Source organism: Coffea eugenioides, chromosome 7, assembly GCF_003713205.1.
Source record: "Coffea eugenioides isolate CCC68of chromosome 7, Ceug_1.0, whole genome shotgun sequence".
Lineage (NCBI taxonomy): Eukaryota > Viridiplantae > Streptophyta > Magnoliopsida > Gentianales > Rubiaceae > Coffea > Coffea eugenioides.
In genome coordinates this window covers 39,969,302-39,996,476 of record NC_040041.1, presented here as the reverse complement: position 1 = coordinate 39,996,476, position 27,175 = coordinate 39,969,302, and the positions used below count along the sequence as shown (strand labels likewise).

General features: G+C 35.4%; 1 protein-coding gene across 1 annotated transcript; it reads right to left on the bottom strand.

Moving 5' to 3' along the window:
- Positions 1–8,984: 8,984 nt before the first annotated feature.
- On the bottom strand, positions 8,985–16,012 carry LOC113778188 (alcohol dehydrogenase-like 4). The gene is made up of 9 exons (XM_027323497.1): positions 15,742–16,012; positions 15,580–15,629; positions 15,167–15,495; positions 14,575–14,657; positions 12,530–12,605; positions 11,691–11,752; positions 10,738–10,833; positions 9,610–9,771; positions 8,985–9,317 (listed from the first exon to the last, which is right to left on the bottom strand). The coding sequence occupies exons 1-9, from the start codon at positions 15,982–15,984 to the stop codon at positions 9,207–9,209; spliced, it is 1,212 nt and encodes a 403-aa protein (XP_027179298.1). The 5' UTR covers positions 15,985–16,012; the 3' UTR covers positions 8,985–9,206.
- Between the last annotated feature and the right edge of the window lie 11,163 nt (positions 16,013–27,175).

Sequence of the window (27,175 nt, the reverse complement as noted above, 5' to 3'; positions counted from 1 at the left end):
TTATGAGCTTCATCCATCATTTCCATTGCTGCTGGTTTAGAAATTCCTTCATCACCAATTTTCAGCTTTTCCATTCCTTCACGAACACCTACATCATCATCCTTACACGACCTTTTGGAATTATCATCATTAGTTTCATCAAATGTTATGTGAATGGCTTCTTCTATCACAAGAGTCCTTCTATTAAAGACTCTATATCCTCTTTTGTTCTCACAATAACCCAAAAATATTCCTTCATCAGATTTTTTCTCAAACTTACCAAGATGTTCATTTAAATTTAAAATAAAACATTTACAACCAAAGACTTTGAAATATCCAACCGTAGGTTTTTTTATCAAAAATCAGTTCATAAGATGTCTTATTCAAAATGGGTCTCAAAAGGATTCTGTTCATCACATAACATGCAGTGTTTACCGCTTCAGCCCAAAGGTATTTTGGCAAGCTACATTCACTTAACATAGTTCTAGCAGCCTCTTGTAGTGTCCTATTTTTCCTTTCTACAACACCATTTTGTTGTGGAGTTCTTGCAATTGAAAACTCATGTGTTATGCCATTATGATCACAGAAATCTGGAAAACCACAATACTTGAATTCTGTTCCATTATCACTTCTAATCCTAACAATTTTTAAGCCAAGCAGATTTTGCACTTTAGCAAACAATAAAGTGAAATTCTTGAAGGCATCATCCTTATGAGCAAGAAATATCACCCAAGTATATCTAGAATAATCATCCACAATCACAAAGCAGTATTTCTTACCTCCCAAGCTAGTGATTTGAGTAGGACCAAATAAGTCAAGATGCAAGAGTTCTAAAGGTTTAGAAGTAGAAACACACTTCTTTGGTTTAAAAGAAACTTTTGTTTGCTTTCCAAATTGACATGCATCACAAATTTTATCCTTTTCAAAACAGATTTTTGGCAAGCCTCTAACCAGCTCCTTTTTCGAAATTTCCTTTAGTAAATCCATGTTAAAATGACAAAGTCTCCTATGCCACAACCAAGGATCTTCATTTGAAGCTTTAAGACATTTGAAGGCTAGAAGAATCAATTTTATCAAGAACCACAATATATATGTCGTTAAACCTCTTACCTTTGAACACAACATTATATTTGGAATCAAGCACAATGCATTCATGCTTTTTAAACAACACATTCAAGTCTTTATCACACAATTGACTAACACTAAGCAAGTTATAACCTAAATTATCAACTAAGAGCACATTATGAACAAAAGTTTCACCATCCTTACCAACATCACCTATTCCAATTGTCTTAGCTTTCACATCATCACCGAATGTCACCTTTCCACTTGATTTTGATTTTAGCTTTATGAACAAAGAGGGATCACCGGTCATATGCCTTGAGCAGCCGCTATCAATAAACCATTTGGACTTGTTTGAGCCTTTTTCCTGAAAAGAGAAAATGTTTGGTACCCTTTTTAATTTTTGGGTCCACAATAGTTAGCATTGTATCTCACTAACCACATGCATTTCATCCCTCTGTTCAGATTTCTTTTCACATAGCAATCTCCTTTCAAATGCCCTTTTTGACAACAAAAATCACACATAATGGAAGAGTCCTTAACATGTACTGGTTTGACATATTTCAATCCATTTCTTCTATATGTAGTGAAACAATGTGCATTTTTGTTGCGTGCTAATGTTCTTTGATGAGCAGTAAGAAAGGTAGATGACATGTTCTTTTTGAGAAAATCTTGTTTTCTTGCTTTCAAAGTGTCATCCAAGTTGTCCATTCTTTTTTTCAAATCACCATGTCTTTCCTTCAGCATTCTACAAATATTTGTCTTTCTATCAAGCTCATTTTGAACATTAAATCCGGCTCTTACAAGACAATCATTGTCAGTCTTTAGTTGCTTATTTTGTTGAAGAAGACTTGTATTTTCATGAATGAGAAAAGTAATTTTCTGTTTTAGCTGCTTGTTTTTATCATAAGATTCCTTCAAGGCATTATGCAGTTTTTCAACAAAGGATTCAAGATCATCATTTTCTTCATCATCACTTTCAGATTGAGAGTGTATGGAAGTTACCTCATTATCTCCAATAGCCATGAAGGCCATTTGAGCTGATTCTTCCTCTTCTTCAACTTCTCCTTCAGAGTTGCATTCATTCCAAGTAATCTGGAAGTTGTTGAATCTTGGCTTTCGATCAGCTTTCCCATCTTTCATTTTCTTCATGGGACATTTGTTTGCATAGTGTCCAGGCTGTCCACATTCATAGCATTTGTCCACTAGCTTCTTGTTGAATTCTTGTTTTCCTTTGTTCCTTGCATTTGATGAATAATTTTGAAATTGATTGCTAGGTCCTCCCCTTCTAAACTTCCTTTTATTCAGGATTCTCTTGAAGCCCCTTGTGATGAGAGCAAGATCATTATCATCACCATCCGAGTCTTCATCATCCAAGTGCGCTGGATCATCTTCACCTTGAGTAGTCTTTAGAGCAATGTTTCTCTTTGCTCTAGCATCCTCTTCCTCCTGCACTTTAGATTTCAACTTCAACTCATAAGAGGTTAGTGAGTTAATGAGAGATTCAATAGGCACTGAATTTAAATCCTTAGCCTCCTCTATTGCAGTCACTTTATTTTCCCATTCTTTGCCCAATGCATTGAGAATTTTCCTGTTCTTCTCTCCCAAGGTGTACTCTTTGCCCAACACCTCGAGATCTTTGATCAAGTCATTGAACCTGCAATACATTTTGTCAATATCCTCAAGAGGTTCAATTTTAAATGATTCATACTTTGTGACCAAGATAGCCTTTTTCTGTTCTCTCACATTGTCACCACCCTCATGGATTTCTCTTAGCTTATCCCACATTTCTTTGGCCAATTTACAGCCTTTTACTCTAATTGATTCATTTGAATCTAAGGCACTATACAGAACATTCATGGCTTTGGCATTCAGTGTGAGATTAGTCCTATCTTGAGCATTCATTTCAGCTCTTCTTTTTGGCCGAAGCAACCCTGTATCTGCATCAAGAAAGTTAGCTTCATGCGGTCCTTCACTCACAATAAACCATAGCTCAATATCAATAGATTGCAAAAAGATAATCATCCTTTCTTTCCAGCTAACATAATTGGAGCCACTGAACATGGGAGGCCTAGTAACAGATTGCCCCTCAACAAACATAGCATGACTGGTTGTCATCTTTACTCCAAGCCGTTAGAGCTTAATCTCTAGGAGACCAAGCTCTGATACCAATTGTAAGGCCCAAAGACAACCTAAGAGGGGGGGTGAATTAGGTTGATTAAAATCTTAATCAAATTTATGCAATTTTTGCTTAATAAAAATTTACCTTCTTTTCTAGTAATGATCAATCAAGTAGATTAGAAGAAGAGAGCAATATTGATTCGAAAAACAAGTATAGATAAGCAATGAGAATTTTATTAAACAAAAAGAATAAGATAGAATATCAAACCGATTGTCTACCAAGCTTTCCTCAAACTTGAAGACCAATCACTAGGTTGAGCAACTTCTCTTTGATGAAAGATGATCAACTAGATGTACAATGGATGGAGCACTTCCTCCTTGCCCTAAGCCTCACTTAGTCAAGCTAAGAAGTTTTACAATCACTCAGATAACCCTCAACAAAGCTACACTAATGAAACTTTCAACCACAAGAGAAATGCTCACAAGAAATTCACACCACTTGGAGAACAAATCTAGCTTTGGAGACTATTTTCTAGCTAAAATATCTCTTTAGATCTTGTAAACAAAGTGTGCAAAAGTCCACATCTGATTCAGAATCGTTTGTATTTAAAGGGAACCAAAAATGGGCTTCATTAATACTTCCAACGGATAGAAGGCAGATGAAGAGTCAGCTAGCCGTTGGAGCTGTCGGACGTCCGACGGCTTAGTCATCGTCCGATCCCATCGTCCGAAAACCAGTCAAGTTGTTGTTCGGACGTCCGATGGGATTTTATCGTCCGAGCTTCTGTGTCCGAACGTCGTCCAGAGAGTTATCAAATCTTCGTGGAATTTTTAGGACGTCCGATGAGATTGATGTGCGTCCGAAGCATGCGTCCGATCCTTCAGGACGTCCGATGCTTCCTTACGAGCGTCCGACAGAGTCTTGGCAGAGAGTCATCAACACTTTGTGGAATTTTTAGGACGTCCGACCCGATCGATGTGCGTCCGAAGAGTACGTCCGATCCATCCGGACGTCCGATGCTTCCTCACGAGCGTCCGATAGAATTTCCTTCTTGATGTTCTTCATTCTTTCGGACGTCCGACCGATTCCTTCGGACGTCCGACATGAGTGTCCTGTTTTTGCTTCTTCTTTTGGTTGATTTTCATTTCTTGACATATTCGTACCTGATTCTTTGATAGGCAAAAAGCACTTATATTTGAAGAGAGTTAGATAAACATTTCAAAGTCCTTTGTGATCATCAAAACCAAGAATAACAATTTCCTTACTGCTTTCATCCAAGAAACAGTCATAGCTGCAGTTTGTAGCTCAATTTTACCTATCTTGCAAAACGAATTTTAAGACAATTCCTTCTAGTGATTTTTAGAATTTTGAACCTAGTTTTCAACTCTCAAACCAAGCTAAATTTTGAGTTGTGTAGCTTTAGTTATGATCAGATTTTGAAACATTGTCAAGCCTCCAAAACTGGAAATTTTGTGTAACATGTTCCAAACTTCAGTTTTCTTAAAACTATTGTATCTTGATCTAGAAAGGTCCGAATTGGGTTCCGTTTATTGCATTTGAAACTAGATTTGGAATTCTATTAGTGGTATAAATTTCAAGGGCTGATTCCATTTCTACGAATTTTTCCGAATTTCCAAACTTTGCTGAAATTGCAAGCCTATTTTGCTCTGTCCTGTCTGAAACAATGACTTTGAGCTAAAATTTAAATGATTTCAAATTAGAGTCCGAGAAAAGTGTCTTCTAGAGAGTTTTAGTGCATTGAGTCTAGTTTCCAACAGTATAAAGTTTCCAAATTTTGGACTTACGAAATTTGAGATACAATTTTTCCAAGTAGTGTCGCACCAAGCTGGAAATTTTCTGGTTTCAACCAAAGTACTCTTTTAAACACTTTCAACCTCCCTTTGAGATTGTAGTCCGTTTTAAGTTTAATTTCATGGTTGAAGATAAGGTCTCTTTGAACATTAGACCTTCATTTTGAATCTTGGTTTCCAAATGATTAAACTTCCCTTAATGTGTTTCTTGGTTGTTAACTTCTTTGGATAATGGCACCCCTATTCTTATGCCCTCGATTTCCATGAGTTTGAAATTCAAAAGGAGAGCGTTTTAACTAGAGTAATTTTTGGTGAATTTCACTAGTTTTATACTCGAAACTTGGAACCTTAACTTTGATTTACTATGATAATGAGTGGAGTTTTGATGAATTCTAACTCCATTAGTTTAGAAAATGTGAACGTTCCTTATATTCTTAAAACTTGGGCATAGGACTAGAATTTTTGAGAAATGAAAACTATTTCTCCTTTTCTCGATTTTCATGCTGAAAGTATATATGATACTTTCTTTTGAAATTGATATTACTTACCACGACTTGAATAAAAAACAACCTTTGAGTTCTCTTTGAACATTATTTCAATGATTTAGCGTCAAAAGCTCTTTTAACTCCACTCGACTTGTGACCTTGAGAGTGGGTAGCAAGAAAATATTTTTCTTTATAACTTTGGTCGAATACTTAGGTAATCATGATTGTACATGTCTCAGATGATCACAAGGACGCCGAAGAGCTCATCTGCGTCTCGCTTTGCTCTTGTTTTGCCTTGACTTTTGGTGAGTATCAAGTACATGTTCGATGTTAATATGATTAAATTGAGATTTGTATAAGTGCTATATGAATACGTGAATTTGTCGAGGTGAGGGTATACTTTACCGCCCTCGTCCTCTCTCTCTCTCTCTCTCTCTCTTGATTGCATGATACTTGTTAGATGAATATATATGGCTTGCACTTGTACATAAACATGTTTTAAGTCATGAATACTAAGCGGCTAGAAGTATCACGCTCTATTCAGGTAGGAGGTACCGCTCATCCCGACTCAGTGCTATGATCGACTCTAAGTCGATTGGAGTGTTGTCTCATCGACCCTTATACTTGTGGGGACGCCCCAATTAGGGCTGCAAACGAGCCGAGTCGAGTCGAGTTTTGACCTAATCGAGTCGAGTCTCGACATAATTTCATTGAACTCGAACTCGAGCTCGAGCTCGACGAGCTGACAATTTCAAGCTCGAGCTCGAGGTCGAAAAAAATAGAAATTATTATTTTATTTTTTAAAAAATAAATAAAATAATATTTTTTTCTTAATAAATAATAAAATATTAAGGATATATATGTAATTTTACTATTAAACTAAAAAAATAAAAAATATATATATACTTAAAATAAAAAAATAAAAATATATATATACTTAAAATAAAAAAATAAAAATATATATATACTCGAGCTTGTGAGCCGGCTCGCGAGCTAACGACCTTAATATTTTGACTTCGAGTTCGAGCTCGATTTCGACTCGAGCCAGCTCGAACTCGACTCGAGCTCGACGCGAGCGGCTCGATTCATTTGCAACTTTAGCCCCAATCCATCGGCTAACCTTGTAACTCGAGTCGGCAAGGGCTTAGTTGAAAAACTTGGTGAATCTTGGGAAATATTATAGTTTGATCTTTTGAGATCTTGCTTGGCATACTCGAATAGTATCACCACTTCATACATGTTTGGTTTCGGATCTGAGTGGGTGTTATGTTGGATGGAGGAAGTAAATGGAGCACTACGGTTGTGTTACTACTTGGGTTGACGGAGAGTCAACCTCGATGGCTCAAATTGATCGAGACATGGGAATAGCTCCTGAGAGCTCCTAGATCCTCCTTGTGTGTTAATTCCTACTTGTACACTTAAATGAAATGTCATGTTTAAAGTTGCTTTTAAGCATGTTATTCGATTAGTTGGTTCTACGTAGCTTGCTTTCTTGCTTGTTTTCTTGGCCTCACTGAGTGTTAGCTCATCCCTATAAGTTTGTTCTTCCTTAACAGGCTTTGGAGGTGGAAATTGGAGATCCTAGACTAACGACTTTGGTTGAAGCTAGTATATTTTTGTATGTTATTGAAGACCATTAAAGTGTAAATTTTGTATACTTGGGTTTTGTGGTTTGTAATCATAAATGGTATACTTGAGAGTTTCAAGCTTGTATATTTGAAGTACTCCGTAATTAAGTCGATGGTTAATTTGTAATCCTTTATTAAGTTTGAATGAGTGCGTGAGTTCTGACGAAAGTTGGACAGGCGTTCCGCTGATACCCTAGGATTCGCCCTAGGGAGAGGTGGGGGCGTCACAAAAACCAGTTATGACCATTTATCCATACTGCCACCTCTAATAAGTAGTTCTGTATTGGCAATAACCAAATTATCTAACGTGATCCTTTATTGAGGCTTATGTTCCGGATTTTCTTTGGACTGGCTTAACGGAATCATTTATGCATAGGATTTGAGGTAAGTAGTTTTATTCCTAACCAGTGTTTTCTTAAATGTATAATTTGTTTATCCTAAAGCCAAAGTTGGGAGCTATACGTACTGTACTTTTCTTTAGAACTGATCAAATAAGTGATTGTTTGTTGTTGTAAAATTATCTGAGATTCGTAAATTGTTTAGACCAGTTGTGACTTATTTTAAATTGTCAGCGAAACAAAAGTTACATTGTATGTGTTGTGATCTATCCATACATGATCCAATCTAATCGAAGCCACATGGAAGGTTTCATTCTTGATGTCGTGGTTTATACTTGTTGCTCTGCTAAGCTTTTTGATCCCGATGGAGTATGTATGTTGCCAGTTCTATCCTTCACTATTTTCCACCTGAATTTGAGGACAAATCTTTTCAAGAGGAGGGGAATGATGTGAGCATGGAGTCTATCAAAGTGTGGAATTATTTTCTCACTATGGTTCAAGCTGTCCAAGTTGCCATTAGTGTCTCAAAAGCATTTAAAGGGGCTGCTTATGGAAATTATTCCTTAGTTAATCTAATGCAAAATTGACGAAGCAAGTTGTCAGCTCAGAGGTTAGTGCTTTGGGAATATGTTGTGCATGTTGTGAGTTGTTTGTTTTGAAATTAGTTGTGGCAACTAAGTAAGCTATACTAGGCTTAAGTGTATAGCTGTGATCTAGGTTGGAGGCTAAAGTCCAATCCATGATCCAAGTCAAGTGGTTTAAACTTAAACTCGTGATCCAGGCTACTTTGCATGGTTAAGTAATAGCGCTTGGTGACTAACATAAGGCCTAATTGCTTAGATCTTGGTTGCGAGATAGTATAAACTTTTGTAGTCATTGAATTATTGTTTGATTCTTTTCTTTATCCAATTGGTTAGTAATTTGGTTATTTACTGAGTTTTCAGACTCACCCCATTATTATTGTTATATTTTTCAGATATTTAATAATTGAATGATGTTATGCAATTGAGTACTGGATCTCATTGAAGCGCGCTTTAGTATGAGTTTCTGGTTATGTTAAGCAAACAATTTTATTTTATTTTTTTGGATTTGTGATTTAGATGTGACGTCTTTTGTTTAGTAATTTTTTGTAACTTGGTTATTAGGTCATGGATTTTCTTAAGGTGCATTGATTGTAGCTTTTTGGTTCTAATTGAATTAGCTAGTTAGCCCTAAATTCGGGATGTTTTGGCTATAAAATCAAGGCATGACAAAGTTGATTGTGACAGGTTCAAGGCGGTAAAATGTAATTAACCCTGCAAATTACCTGTAGATTTGCTACACATTAAAAATAAAGGAAGAAGAAAAAGAGGAAGAGGAAGAAGTATATTTTTCTTCAGTACAATATTTTACAAATGGTCCTGTACTAGTGGGATGGATCCATTAAGAATTCAGATAGAAGTAGATTTTAATAAAGGAAGAAGAAGTAGATGATTGCATGAGTTTTTAATTTGGTAACTAGCAGAGATGCGCCAAAAAAAGGGAGGAGAAGATTTGTTATTTGCGGAATGAATTTGGGATAACTACAATAATAGAAAATTTTCTCGATTTGAACTAAATCCCGTTGTTATACTAAAAGTACATATTTTGGATGCAAGATCCAGATAGAGTAGAACATCACATAAGAATTGCTTGCAGACGTAAAATTTGGAAGATAAGTTGTTTCCTCGTATTTTCCACTAATCAAAAAGGCCATGGCTAGTGGATCCACAATAAGTGACCGAACAACATGCATGCAGGATTCACAAGTGAAGAAGGCATCTTAAAGACTTGCCATCAATAAGCAGCTGGAATGCTTCATTGATCTTGTTGAAGGGCAGCTCGTGCGTAATAAACTCATCCAACCTTACCTCCTGCGCATTGCACTCTACTTATCAGTCATTGATTATAGCCAATATATACATATATATAAAGTTTGGAAGATTTGATGCATTTGTCAAATTGGATTTTGGCAGAATTAAAACAAACTCACAGCAAATTATTGTGCCATCGTCCATATTTTATTTCCACGGCAAATTTTATCCCTCCAAAGTCCAAATGTAAATTGGACTTAAGAAGGGAAATTTTGGTAATTTGGAGAAAAAATGGCCTGTGAAACTAGAAAAAATGCATTGTGGGATTAACAACACCCATGAACTCACTCACCCCAGACATGCATTGTTTGGCGAAGGCAGGCAATTGGGTCTTTCCTTTGAAATCACCGAAGACTGATCCCACAATTCTTCGGCCATCAAATAGCTCCATGGGATGCAGAGGAAGCAACCTTGGACTCGGATGGATCCCTAAAACAACGGTCAAACCCCATCCCTGCATACATTATTCAACAAATTTGCGATTAGTATGTTAAGTTAAGCTTGTCAATTGTTTTCATCGCGGGATTACTTGGTGGCCAATAAATGCTGGTTGGATTTGACGAGCAAAAGGATTTTCCTACTAGTAAAAGTAAAAGTTGGTCACGGTATATCCGGTTCGCAATAAAAGAGTTGCTATTATTCCATCCAAATACAACATTACAAATTTCTACACAGGCAATAATCTTTTCATTCTTCACCATCAAATATAACATAAATATGATAAAAAGGAGGGGGCTGACATTTAAGTCGTCTTTAATAATTTCAATGTTTGAACAAGAGAAGATATGTATTATACTAGTATAGATTTCCTTTGCGGATGCATAAGCTCTCGCTGTCACATTCAAAGTCAATTCACATGTCTGTCGGCTATTATGGACTGAATGATTTTATTCGTATTTTACCTCTTGGCATTTGATTGCAATATTCACTTCTTATGGGTCTCACACAATTGGTGGCTAAAATAGTAGTCTCCAACTACATAATCATATCATATCTAAACGATAGATTCAAACATATGATTTCACCTACAATGGAAATAGGAAGTGTAAATTGAAATTTACATGACTTCACCTACAAAAAGCGATATATCATATCTGAACACCAGATGCAAATATAAAAATATTTAAAATCAAGAAAATAAATCATCATTTAGTAAATACGAAAATCTCTAAAATCAAGAAGGCAAACCATCATTTAGCCTATATCTGTTGTGTACAAGTCCTTTAGAATAAGATTTTGTATACTTTACTTTACTCGCAAACCAAAACAATCATGTAGTGTCCATTTGGCAACCAGTACGAAATACCCTTGATGATGCACCAAGTCAATAACCTTGCGGCAACTGCCTAATGGAAATGGAAAAACGCTAAAACTAGAAGAAACACGGTATTGAAGGTAAGATTGAGAATGGCATTCTTACGTCATGGGTAGATAGAAAAGCCTCCCGGAGAACATCCAAGTTGCCCGCACACTCAAAGCTATAATGCACGCCTCCTCCCGTCATCTCCCTTATTTCCTGCACACCTCAAAACTCTTTTATTGCTTTATTTATTATTTTCCCCTTGGGCTTGTAGTGACTAGTGAGAATCTCTATAATGAATGTGTTTGGATAGAATATTATTTAAAATAATTATTGTAATTCTTTTGTAATGTAATATAAATGGGATAAAAAGGTTAAAATATAAAGAGATAATTGGAAAACATATTTATGATACAAATAAAACAATATTTGAAAAAAATTTTGTATCTAAAGACACATTTAACTCAGACTGCAAATATCTACAAAAACCACTTTGATAGATTCTGATCGGTGAGTGAACTATTTCTTATGGTCCTGTTTATTAAGTTGCTTAATTCTCAAGACTAGTCATCCAATTGTTTTTCTCTGTTCTCCAAATTTGGACAAAAATATTGTCACTCTTGGAGATTTTTTCTTTTCGCGTTAGTTACATACTTCAATAAAACATGACAAAAATAATTGCATTCAAGAAAGGCACGTCTACATACTAAGTCAATAATCACAGTGCTATTCTAAATTAGAAGAAAAAAGAGAAAAGAAAATAATTATTTTGACAAAATTATTTAAAATAATACTTTAACATTTTTTGTAATGTGATATTTATGAGATATAAAAATTGTATTTATAATGCAAGTGAAATAATATTTAAAAAAATTTTGAAAATCTTATTTGCACTTCTTTTTGTTGATTGCACTCCCACTATTGCTTTTATTATATAATTTTTATTTATTAAACTATATGATAAAACACATAATGAAAATGCAATTAACAAAAATAGATTGCAAATAACATTTTCCAAATTTTATTGCAAATAATGCTTACCAAATGGACCCTTCGTGGGTCTATGAACTAACCTGGTGGACGGGTTTATCAAGATCACTGGGGTTTATGAAGTCGGTAATTCCAATCGCTTGACCTTATTTGCATAAAAAAAAAAAGAAAAAAGATTAGTACAAGAGTTGAAAGATGTTCTAACTAAGCATAGGGAAAAACGTGAATCGCGAATACTAAAGGCCAGCACGAAACAGCGAGCACAAGCACAACTTGAACAGTTTGGGCTTCCGTTTGAGATGTTGGCTGCTTCCACTTGCATAACTTACAAAACTCCAAGTGGGCTCCCAAACCGGGCTAAACAATTTTGGATTTTCTACCTATAGTCCCCTTTTGGTGATTGTTCCTAGGTTTGCAAACCTTCCTATGACGAATCAGCAACAATTGACTATGAAGTCATTATTTATAGTTCTGGAAAGGAAAAAAAAAAAAAAAAGAGACTGTGAAGTCATTATTTATAGTTCTCCCTTCACTCTGTATTCTTATAATCCTAATATGGTTATTGTTGGAGTGGCTTGTTGATGTATTTTTCATTTTTTAGATGTAGATGAATCAGAAATTTGATAATGATAGATTAGGCAAATTACCATTTAAAGAGTCGTTTAGATTCATTGTATCTTATCTTATTGTAATGATATATTAGCATTTTAATAGTGTGCGAAATTTCGGAAAAAAAATATTTTTTCAATTCTTTCTCTTCTTCTTTACAGCTATGTCCTTATTAAAACAAATAAACCTGTTGTCCTGTTATTTGGTTATAAGATTCACTTATTTTGCAGGGGTCAAATTAAAAAGCAAGCAGCTTGGATAGTAGTATTCTAACAAGTAGCTAGTGTATTTGGAGTATTAACACTACTATTACCTTTATTGCGTTTGTCGGGGTTAATGTCAACTCCTATAATTTTAGATGCTCCCCGAGTTCGTGCGCCTTCCACAACCTGCAGCAACATTTTATGAAAAAAAATGTGCTCACCGGAATTGCCGACGGAATCCATGAATTAAAAGCAAGGCTATTTTAGGCAAAATATCACTTCTCGAATTGATACACCAATAATGTATAATCCCTTGAACTAGGTAGTAAAATTGTGCAAAACCAACTCTTTTGGGGATCGACCTAGGAATTTCCTTGTGATAAAGGTGTGGTACCAACCTATTTTCATATTATGATGGTGTTCCACCGCAACAACTAAGATATGACGAGTGAAATATCAAAAATAGAACCAAAATTGGAAGAGCGTCAATACTCTTAACACTAGTCATTTGTTTGCTACTGCTGAATCTTGGAAAATATCTTGTTAATCATGTAATTTAGGGTAAAATGCACGAAACTTCCTTATGGAATCACCAAAAGACACGAAACTCCCCCTTTTTTTTTTAAATCCCATATAACCACCTTATATATTTAACTAAAGTGAAAATGTGATTTTTAAACTACCACATCATCGATGGCATGTTATATACTTCTTTATTAACAAGATTATAATTTATTTTATAGTTTATATTTTCTTTCCTTTATTTTTCTTTTTTTACTAGAAAAATAATTTCATCTCTCTTCCTTCCTTTCCCACACCACCCATCTTTTTAATTTTTTTTCCTTTCCTTTTATTTTCTATTGTTTTCTTTCCTCCTCTTTCCTCCATCCATACCACCACAGAAACACCATCACCACCACCACTTCCCTCTTCCTCCTCCCTTTTCCCACACCCCCCTACCACCCCCTTCTCTTCTACACCCGTCCTCACTTCCCCTTCCCTCTTCCTCTTTCCCTTACCTCTTCCTCTCCCCTCTTTCCCATCGAGGAGGAGAGGGTCCAATGATGGTTAAGTTAAAGGAATTTGCTTCAAAAGTGCTTCAAAAAAATTTTAAAGTGCTTCAAAAGTGCTCCAATAAAAGGAAAAAGGAAGAGGGGAGATGAATAATTTTTAAAAATTTCAAGAGTGCTTCAAAAGTTTTAGAATTTATAAAAACATCCATGATGGTTAAGTCAAAGGAATTTGAACATAAAAAATAAATGGAATTTGACCCAACTTTTTTTTAAGAGTGCCATTAATCCCACAATTGACCTATTTTAAATTTTTTTTATTAATCTTGTAAAGTCTTATGCGACTTACAAGTTACACAACTGATTAAAAATCAAATTCCACTTTAGTTAAAAACATAAGATAGTTATGTGAAAGTTTTTAAAGAACTAGGGCATTTTGTGTCTTTCGGAATACCACAAGGGAGTTTAGTGTACTTTACCCTACAATTTATCCTAATGGATTGATGAGTCTTCTGCATTGCTCCCAAAAAAAAAAAAAAAATCTTCTGCCTTAATCTATAAATAGTTCATTTTGTTACAATTGAATTTCAGCACAAAAATAATATAAATGTGTAATAATACGTTTCATGATTTTGTTTTTGAAAATACGTCTCATGAAATTTTTATTTTTAAAAAAAAAGAAAGAAAAGCTAACTAATATGAATTTCTTAAAAATATATTTTTTTAACCAAAATTAGGCATAATAAATACTCGTTTAATTGTGCAAAGAGTCAGACTGAATGTAGAGCAGACCATATTAATTAATGTTTGAACCGCGTCTAGACATGGCGAAGGTCTTAGGCTCGAAAAATAAAAGCTAACTGAAATGAATTGCTTAAAATATGTTTTTTTCAACCAAAATTAGGGATAAAAAATACTCAAGTTGAGCAAAAATTCAGATGAACTGACATATCAGCTACACGACGTATTACTTGATGAATGTAGAGTAGACCATATTAATTAATGTTTGCAACGTATCTAGGCATGTTCTTAGGCTCGAAAAATCGCGCCTATTCTCAAGTTGGTGGAGTTTTTCCTTTGTTTTGTTTTTGGGGAGAGGGGTGGGCGTGGACAGGGGTGGGGGTGGAGGGAAGATTGAAACTTACAGCGAGTCCCACCGCTCCAAGGCCAAAGACTGCAACAGTAGACTCAGCTTGGACGTTAGCACTATTCCACGCGGCTCCAAGACCTTCAAATGAATTACCGTTGTAACACTTTCGATCATACATTTCTTTATTTGGATTGGTCAAAGAAAGGTAAAGATTACAATTCCCATTTGCAGGGGGCCGGATTGCTAGGGGCTGCATGATAGATTATTAGTAGTAGCCAAATGGCAACAGCCGCCGGTCCCATCAGCTCAGATTTGCAGATGGGACGGACAAAGGACAGGAATAGTTGTCAAATTAATTTTTTTATATAATGTAACACTATCTAAAAAAATTGCGACTCCTTTTTAATCGTTTGTATAACTTTGTAAAGTAAATATGATTTTTATTACTGTTCATGTCAATCATACACAATAATTACCGGTCTATTACGAAGTTTTATCGACCTATTACATCGTGAGAAACGGTTGCCACTAACTGACCGCATTCATAAGGCATGCCTTTTCTTCTTTTTTGATTTTTGTTTGAAAGTGAGAGAAAGGAATTTAAAACCAAAAAAAGAAAAAAAAAAAAAAAGAAAGAAAGAACGGACCCGTAGAAACGCCGCAGCTGAGCAAGGTCATTTTCTTTAGGGGAGCTTGAGAGTCAACGGCGACAACGCAGGCGGAATCCAGGACGGTGTATTCGGTAAAAGTGGAAGTGTTGAGGAAATGGTAGATTCGTTTGCCGTCTCGGGTAGAAAATCTAGTGGTTCCGTCGCTAGTCATCACACTCTTGAATGGATTCACCCGAAATCTCTGGCAAAGGTTGGTTTTCTCAGATTTGCAATAGGCGCAGTTGCCGCATTCCCCGTTGAATATGGGCACAACATGGTCCCCCGCTTTCAACTCCCTCACCCCTTCTCCCACACTTTCTATCAATCTTTTTTTTTTCGTCGAAAGATTAATTAGAAAACAAACAAAATTGAATCGAGAGAGAGAGATGCTGTATGTAGCTTGTTCTTACCCAGATGCTTCGTGTCCAAAAATTCGTGGGTACACCCGCTGGGCTTCGTTCTAATCGAACAACAGAACGTCAACCCATGAATGATAAGCAAGCATGATGACTGCGTTAATTATTACTTCTAGTACCACAAATATATACATTGGTCTGGTGTATATTGTTTACCTCGCCTTGCCAAGCACTAAGATCGGAGTGGCAAATAGAAGTGTAGAGAATCTTGACTCGGACCTCCATTGCCTTGGGCGGATCAACCAGGATCTCTTCCACCACCATGGGCTGTCCTGGACCATATGCAACTGCAGCTTTGCATCTTATCACCTTCCCTGCCGTCGTCGTCGACTTGGCCTGCGATACGGCAGCCGCCGAATAATACTCACCCGCACCATCGCATTGGTTTCCGTTCTCCATCTTCTCTTAATTACCTGCACTTTGAGTTTCTCTATCTACGTATTTATGAGGTCTTGGTGCGGATTTTTTGGTTGGGGTGACTTCGACTGACCATACAGATATGTGCCAAGTGGTACCCCTTAATACCATCACACTAAGTAATGTGTCTCCAATTTCAGTGCGGATACGACAATAGTATTGATGAGGATCTTGTAAAAATTTTTGCAAGTTACTTATAATTCAAGAATATACGTTGATTTGTATTAATAAACGGAGTTGAATTCATTCAAATATTTTTGAATGAGTTGATTCAGATTAATAATTGGAGTTGAATTCATTCAAATATTTTTGTAAGTTACTTAAAATTCGCAAATATACATTGATCCGTATTAATAATCGGAGTTGAACTCATTCAAACATTTTCTTTTTGTTTTATCAGAAAACATGTTCCAAGTACGGCGGTCATTATAAACAAGTCAGTTGGCCAAACCCGGATGGCACCATCCACATTTTGACATATTCTCATTTCGGGTCTTTCCTTCACTTCTGATTTCTGAAAGCAACGTGTGCATTTCCAGAACCTGCTGGCTGGACTCCTTCCTTCCCGATTCCAAGGGTTCCTGCTTCCTACCGATGGGATTAGTCATTAGTCAATAAGAAAAAGATTTCTTGAAAGTAACAAAGTGGCCCCAGTTCACCTTTCTTAACAATGTCGAAGTGATTTTCTAGCCTTCTAAAACAACTTCTATTGTGTCTTTGAGGAGCAAAAAGATGAATCAAAATTGGTATTAACACGTGAATATCATTGCATAATCTAATTCAATTCCGAATTTTGATTTGTATCTGTACACTTGGAGCTAGCAATATATATTTTTTACATAGCCGCCTAGTTTGAAAAGAAGCAGCAGAAGCACCCAGGTGATTCAAAATTCCAAAAGTCTGGCAGTAGACCAAAGGAGGTCAAGTCTGATTTTGGGGTATACGCTCTATGCCGTACAGGGAACTGGACTTTGTGATTCATAATTCCAAAAGTCTAGCACTAGATTGAAGGAGGTCAAATCTAATTTCGGAATATATACTTTGTGCACTACAGTACAGGAGACTAGACTTTTAGAATATATATATATATATATACACACACACAATCCACCTAGTTTACATAGAAGAGCATCAGACACCAAGGTTATTCACAATTCTAAAAGTGTAGCAGTAGATTAATGGAGGTCAAGTCCGATTTCGGGGTATACACTCAATACACTACAAGGGACTGGACTGTTAGAATATATATATATATATATATATATATATGCATCACAAAATTGTTTTTTATTGGATTGACATATTCTGATATGATACAAAAAAAAAAATCGAAACCACGAGATTAATTAAGACATGTTACTTTTTTTAAACTCTGTTTACAAGATATCACTTTGCTCATTTATGAACTTTTATATTATGAAAGTCGGTTTCCTAGTTGACGAAGTATGTATAATGATCAATGCTTTGTTATTTTTGGGTTATTACATTTGGTGATACATTGTTGTGCAAAAGAAACAGTCAATATGTACAAAATGGATGAATCCATGAATTAATGATGTTTACTTATACCCATGGTCATCACTGTCTTGGACTCTTCTGATACGATATCCAGACGATACGATTTCGAAATACTTGACTCGCCGAAACATCATTGTGAAGGGTTGAAAAGATCGAATCACACCGAATCACTCTGTGTCATCTCGATCAATTTAAATTTTTATTAATTTATTAATTATTTTTGTTTATCATATTTTTTATAATTTTTAAAATATTAAATATTTCAAAATTTTGCATCTCGTCGAGATCGCGACCGATATGTCGAAATCGATGTGGAATGGCTCGGACCACAATCGCAACTGTGACCGCGACTTTGAACCATGCTTATACCCATAGTTATTAAACCCGACCCGGCCCGGCGGTTGAACCGGTCAAACCGGTGGACCGGTCATTAGACCGGACCGGGTTTGGAATCAGATCGTTTGTGCAAAGAGACCGTTGACTTAGTCAACAACCCGGCGGTCGAACCGGATTAAACCGAAAATCCGGCCGGTTTTGGCCGGTTTTGTCACTAACCGGATTTTGTGGAAAAATTATATTGCTAGTGTTGGAACTCGAACTTCAGACCTCTGCCCCAACACTACCACCTGCTTACCACCAAACTACTTCCAAATATGTTGATATAGTAGCTTTATTATGATATATAAATGGTTTTTCAATTCTATCTTTTTTTCTCTAAAACAAATTTATTTGGAATCTTTTAATAAAAATTTATTACCCTCCAAACTCTATAAGTTATAAAATGGATTCCAAAAATAACATATTACATGATTCATTTAAAGACAAATATTATTTTTAATAATTTTTTACACTTAAAATTCATAAATAAACTAGATAATTACACTAAATATAGATAAAATTTTACACTTGAAGTTTGGTATATTAATAAATAACTTTATATTTGATTGATTCTTATATAAATTAATTATTTTATAACAAATTAAATTAAATGAGCTTTTGTTATGGCATTATTTATTACAATTTATATCATATATCTTATATAAATAATTATGAAATATAATATTTAAATATATGTAGTGACCCACCGGTTCAATCACTCACCCACCGGTTCAACCAGTAACCCGTTGACCCACCTCCTTTGCCGGGTTCCTTCCCGGGTTGGGTTTAATAACTATGCTTATACCCCATCAGATTTTCCATTTTTCCATTCAGAAAAAAAAAAAAACCTGCATTCGCTATAAAGGCACTTCACTATGTTACGTTAACAAATGTCAACTAAGGCTTATATTGATTGGATTGTGGTCAACTAAGGCTATCTACAAATAAATTCACCTTTATAAGCAACACAAATGTCAACCAACTCGATCACCATTAGATAACAACTGGAAGCTGGACCAAATTTATGTGGCTGCGATCTCGGATATACATTCCGGCATTCAATACAATAAGTCTTATTGCCAACGTTATATTTGAAGTCGGCAATACTTCTAAATTATGACTGACCATCAGAAAACAGAGTAGCATTTAAAAAGAAAAATCAACTAATACAGGCACATATGTGTACTCGTTTGTTCATATAAAAACAGGCCATATGCAGGATAGGATAGGATCTAAATTGGCATGGACCACACCTTGCCACATTTCAACAAAGTATCATCCACAATACACTAATAAAGGAGTGTTACATGTGAAGAAATCCAGCTATTTGCAATGTTTGTTTTACCTAGTTGTATTTCAACTCTAGTTGGATGTCTTGCCAGCACAAAGAAAAATAAAATATTAATTGCACTTTATTTTTTCATTTTAATCACGTTCTCATCATTTGTTTTATCGTATAATTTAATCAATAAAAATCATATGATGAAAATTATAACGGGAGTGGAATTAGCAAAATGTGGAGTGCAATTAACATTTCTTAAAAAAAAAAATACAAACATAATTGGATCAGGTATTCAGGTTCATTTGCATCTGTAAAGTGTAAACACAAGCCTCTCGCCTATGAGCAATAAATTCAAGCAGCTGCAACTTGCAACAATTATTGTTAGAATCGCATTGTCTGAGTGTAATAAATGCAAAGCCAGACTAAATTGTTTTTCATTTTAATATCATCCATCCTCTTTCATAACCCAAAAAAAAAAAGGCAAAGCCAACAAATCACTACACACAACACATACAATTATAGAGATAGAAACCCCTTATGTTTCTAGAATTAATTCAAGGTAGACTTCCGAACAATAACATGTATATTATCACATCGATAATTGATGAAGAGACCTTCAAATTGTTTTAAAGGTGGGCCACATTGATTGGGGCATCACGAATAAGGAATTATGCATTCTTGATCTCTTTGAGAAACGAAAATTTCATTGACCCAAAGTCCTACAAGAATGCCTAATTCTGTGATTCAAAATCGTGGTACAAATGTTTGTTTAATTATGCCAACTTGACGTATTGACCGTATCAAAACAAGTTTTCACTAAAAATAATCTAGTCTTGTAAGCAGTTTTCAAGTTCAACCAATGGAGTTAAGGATACTTTAGGAAACTTCCATCAGCAGTTAAAAAAAACTTTTATTTTGTAAAATATTTATTTTTTCCTAAAAAAAGAGCGAGGGATGAAAACTGATCAAATTGAAGTATAGATGCCCACATAATTATTTTTTAAGGAATAAGAGTTATTTATTATTATTATTATTTTGGTTTCGGTCCAAAACTGTGTGGTTGACTAATAAATTACAAGACCTCCCAGGGGACATGAGATTTGGTTCCTCTTCAGTGATTTCCCTTTCTATTTTTCATAATGACACAATTAAATGAATGACACATGTCTTCATTTACTAAAACGAAACAGAATTATTTTAAATTTGATTTATTTTAACTCTTGTTAATAAATAAAAACACATGTCATACATGATATGTGCATTGTTGAGAAAGAATTCATGGGAGAGGAGCCAAAGACACGCCTACCCAGTAGATATATTTTTGCACCTTGCGTGTGCAATCGTTACAGACATTAACTTTATTTTTTTTGGGCCCTTACCGTGCCGTATGAGACAATCACAATAATTACGGTTATTTAAAAAAGGTAGCCAATAGGCGGGAATATTAGAAACTTTGTGTGTGTTTTTTTTACTTTTTTTTTTTAAAACATGGGTTGCTTAAAGCCTTAACCCAAATGTCAAATAGATAATAAAATAGTATAATGTTTCTTTCATAGGAGAAACATTTGTTTGGACAGGAGATTATTTGTCCAAATATATTTGTTTATATCACAATTACAATTTCCAATACACCTTTTTATCTTTCTAATTACCTTTTTATCTCACATACATCACATCACAAAAAGTGTTACAGTAAAAATATTTCAAATAATTTACAATCCAAACTCACTCATTGGATTCGTACACATGAAATCTGGACCCAAGCTTCTGACCGCAAATTAAAAACAAAAAAGGAAGAATGCTTATGAAAATTTGATGGATAAGCACGTACCTTCACACTTCACACATTTGGTCTCTTTCATGACATATTTTTTGTTTTTTGAAAATTTGTCAGCAGGGAACACCCATAGTTGTCAAAATCGCGATTCGGATCGTAGGATCGTACGATCCTACGATCCGGATAACCAAAATCGATCCGGATCGTATTCAAAGTCGCAAATCATATTAATCTCTGTAGGATCGCATAGAATCGTAGCAGGATCGGTAGGATCGTGTAGGATCGTAGGATCGTACGATCCTACAATTTTTTTGTAAATTTGTGAAATACGAAGCTCCATTTTGCAAGTAAATGAAAATATTTATGGTATATTTGTAATTTATCAAAGAATTGCAACCTTTAATTGCAATTAGGAGCTTTTGGTAGGATCTTACTTCTACGATCCGATCCTGTGAAACTAAAATCGATCCTAAGTAGGATCCCGATTTTACAAACCTTGGGAACACCATGGACGATCACCTGCTCTGGTTTCTAATAATAATAATAATAATAATAAGAGTCACACCGCCCTACTGCCAGAAGCGGATCTACAGTAAGGGCAATGGGTGCACGTGCCCCCACTATCCCAAAATAATTCTACTATTGCTCAAATAATTTTGAGAATTTTTTAATTGTGCCACTATTATGATACATGCAGTTTTAAGAATTTTTCAATTATGCCCCTTTTATGTTATTTAGAAGTCAATGATAATTATTTTTGTAACTTAATGGAAATCAAATGTTACAAAATTCAAAACAACGGCCTTTTACACCAGTAAATTAAATTCATGAATTTTTCAATGAAAATACAAAGGCAGAGTAATTCTGTTGCTTAGTTAAAATAAAGTAAATGTAATTTTTTCCAATAAAGTGGAGGTAACTTTTTTAATAAAACAAGAAATTTGATGTCATTGTACCTTACAAAACTATAGGTCCGTAGTTACTTTAAAAGGTTTCGTATATTTTTTTAAAGAAAATTATTGTATTATCATGTGATTTTGTGTTATATTACTCATTGAATGAAAAATTTTATGTCAGTTTGGAGCAATTATTTGGCAGACGTGTAATTGCTCCATAACCAATGAAAGAGTTCCACATGAATATAGAAAGATCCCACTAAATTGATATAATACATTTTATTTGAATATTGTTGTTATGTATTACTTTTAGGAAAGGTAAGGAAGAAATTTTGATATTATTTACAATTATTTCTGGGTCCAATGCTAATGCCCACGCATGAAGAAGCCAAAGGATGTTGGCAGCGGTCAGAATTTTCTGGTCCCGCTTTCTCTAGTTTTTTCTCCTCTCTATCAGAAATCACATCTAAGATTGGAATTGTGACTGTTTTGTGTTTTCCGTTGTGATTGTAGACCCGATCATAGCAAAAGGGATCAGAAAATTCCACTGCAACCAAAGAGGTAATTTAAATTTGGATTCTATCCTTGGCTCTAACACCATCGATCCAGTATACAGATGAATCATGAAAGTCGTATATACTATGCTTTTCGATGGAATTACTTACTAATCTTGTGATACATCACAGTGAATGGCCAAACCATGTGCACATTAGTAGATTACGCGGAAATGTAGATTGACACTTCATTAAAATTGCGCTGACACTTGTGCTTCTGTATAATGCTCGCTACGATACTTACTAGGATGAGTAAACAATTTTGATAAGAAATACTATTTATTTAATTATGTTGCTAATCTCTATCGGCTGATACGAATGATGTTGATGGTTATTGTTTCGTGGTGCAAGTGTTTAGCTTTAGCCTAGACTAGAGACGGTTTACGTCTCACAACAGTAGTCTAACTCAGGTTTTTCTTAGATGCGCTTAAACTCATCGCACATTCTCTTCGTTATCCATTTAACTTCAATCAGGAAACCGACTTTGATAACATAAAAGAGTTGACAAACTGGAGCAGAGTGACATCTTGTGAACAGAATTCAAAATAGTAATATGTCATAATTAATCTCGGGGTCTGGACTTCAAGTCGGTATCCGATTTTTAAGAACCGTCCATCCTTTGTGATTAGTTTGCTGACCAAATCTTTTTAGACGCATGCAACGCTGTTGGAAGAGATCCCATCATTATCTGGATCTGTTTATTCTGGCTTCGTGCTAAGAGGGCCTTCATTTTTGCTACAAAACGATCAATGCAAACGCAGCGCAGTATTTCGCTATTTCTCGCTACCACCAAGGAGGAGCATAGGTATCAAGGAGGACGCTCTTAAACCGGGCTCCAGTTTTCTGCCGTCTACTTATGTAAACTTGATGTATGAGTCTGTCCATGTGTATTGACCTTACTATTTTTTTGAAACCATGACTCCCTTTTCTGCTTATGTCCTTTATCAGCTGTTTGATCAGGACATTGTTACTTCGGTTCTTAAACCTCGAATAAGAATGGATGCTTCTTGAGCAATTCACTCTTCAAAATTTGGGGTAGGAGTAAAATGAAGACACTGCTCTCAGAATTTCCCTCTCTAAGAACTTTATCAGTAATGAATGCGGGGAGGAGCACAGAAGCCCTTAAGAGATGAGCATTTTTCTTAGAGTCAAGCCAGCTGAGGGGTTGATTCGCATTTAACTCCAACTCTGGCTAGTTGAAAGTGGTTTGGTATGTCCAAATGTTGTTGTCAATATGAGAGTTGTATTGATAGACGATGTCTAAGAATTCGTATAAACAACTTATATATGGTTTCAATGGACATGTCTTGACCTATGGTGGTAACCGAAGTTGAACTATCCAAATTTCCTTTTTTTTTTTATCAAAAAAATCCAAGGCGTGAATTTGCAAAAATCAAACTATATATCAAAGTACGATATCTGATCAAAGCAAAAACCTTATAAGATTTTAGAAAAGCCCTATCCTTGCTAGTTCAAAATGGATATCCCAAGTTGGACGCGAATGCTCAGTCTCTATTTATATATTAGTCCATAGCACTTAACATTTCCATTGTGGGATGAGGTATCACATTCACCCCTCTTTGGGCCCTCACAAAGACCGTTCTAAAGGTGATGATTTATACGGGTTTTAGAGGTGGCTCCTATCCATAGGCTGACTTACCATAGGTCTAAACTATCCATTCAGTTGTGCCGGATTCTAAAGGTGATTTATACGGGTTTTAGAGGTGGCTTCTGCCCATAGACAGACTTACCATTTAGCCCTAGTCTCACTCTAGGCAGAAACCACATGACGTTCACTTTGATATCATAATGTCATGTCCTGGACCTGCAGACCCAAACTACGATTCGAGTCTAGTAGCCTGGTCCAACTATTTGGGTTCCAACTTTGCTAGCCAAAATGGATATTCCAAGTTGGACTTGGATGCTTAGCCTCTCCTTGTATATTGATCCATAATATTTCACTTTTCTGATGTGGGACAAAGTATTACATTCTGTGAGCACAAACCAAAACAGACTTGTCATTATCAGGGAAAAAAAGAAAAAAGAAAAAGGACTTGCATGCGGCTGCTATCTGGAAGTGACTGTATTTTCTTTTTCGGAATGATTAATTCTGCTCAGGTTTAGTAGTAGCCTAGTTTGATCATTGTTTAATCATAGATTTCCTCGTACCAATTCCACACCACAGATAAGCCATCCGATTGCGAGGGATCAATCTATTAATTGTCTTTCGTTTCGGTCACGTATTGATGTTTATATCTTGTACTGCTAACCTATAAGAAAAGTATTTACTTCATGTAGTTACCTTCTCTCTTCTCTTGCACTTGAAGTTTAGAATAAGTTTCGACGCAAAGATGAACCAGAAAGCTGAACCAGCATTCATGGGTTGTTGTATTTGCACATTATAGGATTATCAACAATTGTAAGCTACAATTCACATGTAACAGTTTGAGTTTGGGCTGACTTGATGACATTTTAACCTGAATCACAGTTTTAAAATGTTTAATGCAATTATTAGTGGTCCATTCATGACATGACTCATATCCTTTCTCCCTACTAGGAGGTATAAACTGTGCTCGGCGCAGTAGAGACGGGAGGGTGTATGCCCAGTTCAGGATTGATAACAGGGAAAGATGTGTATTCATTTAAATTCTGGGAAAAGTGATTGGATTGTATATGCAAGGACCATACGTAGGTTGCATTTATATTATCTAAGGACATAAGTCAAGTTCTATTAGTTCAAATTCACAAGGGATAAATGCCAAGAACAACTAAACGTAGCAGTTTTTTTGTTTTTTCAGAAACAATGCATGTGGATTGTGGACGGGCAATGTCTTGAAGCACGAACTGAATCTTAAAATTAAAGTGCCATGAATACATTTTCTAAATCCCTATTCAGTCAAAGATGATAACTACAAAAGAAGTTTTGGATTGTGGGATAAAAAGAAGTGTTTCGCCATCCTAGAGCTTGTGATCAGCAACAAATCTATTCCAGTTCATGTCAAGCTTTCTTTTGGTCATTCCAAGGCTATACACCTTGTGACCGATAGTAATATTGATAGAGGGAGTGTTGCTCTCATGTAATCTTGGGTCCACGAACTTTGGAAATGTCTATGAAATAACAAGTTATAATCATTCATCAATTAGGACAAAGGTTCGTCATATATAGGAGCATACTCACCAAGGCGTATATATGGTGTTTAGTATAAAATTGAAAGAAAGGAAAAAATGTTGTCAGGTCGTGGCCAAAGAATGGATGTATAGATGATGTAACAGAATTCAAGCTCATACCAGGTGTTAGGGTGGCAATTTATATTAACTTTTGGTGAAAGCCATCACCAATTAAACCCAAGATCAATATGGCGATTATTAAAAAATAAATAACACAAAATTGCGGAAGCGTACCTTGATTCATGTTGACAAACTGGTGCTTGAATCCCTAGAGATTTTGGGGTGGTCTTCCAGGTCAACACGTATTTGCCGATTCTTGAGAGAGTCCTTTAGTATCTCTTTGGTATCTTTCCTGACGATGGAATATCAGGAAAGGGCTGTATATTGTGGTACTAGAAAATACGACAAAATAATGATACGTGTGACTTGGGAACCATAACCCTATTTATAGGTAACATTCCTGTTACCTTTTGGAACTCTATTTCAGCTCATCATAGAAATAGGAGCCCTTAAGTCTCTATACATTAAAGGCCCACATCCTATTAAATACATTAAGTCCAAACTGTATTTGATCATTTTAATTGGGTTTAACCTTAATTGACAGTTTGCAACACATAATTATTCACATATAAGTCCAATATTGGATTAAGGATCCAACAATCTCCCACTTGGACTATATGTGTAACCTTATAATTATATTTCGTAATTAACCATATGAGCTCAAATTTACTGTCATTATCACAATGTATCTGTCACCAATTCGGTCCATCAATCATACCAACATAGGATCAAAGCGGCTTTTGTTACAATTTCGTAACTCGACCCATCAATGGTCACATACATTGATATAATTGAATGACATGAATCATGATGTGGATGTTTAGTATGAAAATTTCATGTAATGTGATCAAAACATGCCTATTTTCAACTGGTCCACCTTAAATTTTCATGAGATCAAACCATACCAAAGTCAGAGTGTAAATAAATTCAAACTTTATTTATGCATAAAATATCCTTAAATCCTTAATAATTGAAAAATATCATAAGAGCATTTAAAATAACAAACTTCCAATAAAACTGTACATCATTTAATAACACGACACCCATATGAGCAATATGCTCATGAAATGTTTTGGGTGGCAATCCCTTTGTGAGGACTTGCAAATTCCTTATATTTTTCTCAAAAATGCCCTTTTATTTGAAAAATTATTCATTTATTATAGCCCTACTACCCAATCATTCCACAATAAGTGCAAATGAACCTAGAAAGTAGGGTTTCACTTTTTGTTTTCAAGTTGGAGCAAGTTAGGATTTTCACGTGTATCCGTAGTGTAATTATCAGGTACGGAGCGAGAATCAAATTTGGTGCTTAAGAGTGGCTTTTGGGTGAGAAATAATATGTGATTAGAAGCAATGATAAAAAGTTAGTGAATAGGAAGTAAAAACCCTAGTATGTGTGATTTAAGGAAAAACGGTGCGAACCGACGTGTACCGTGCACTACCGATTGAACACACCACTTGATCACCACTTTCTTACCATACAAGCTCATTAATATTTGAGCAAAATATCCCCTTATTTCCAGCTTGCTTTGGCCGAAAA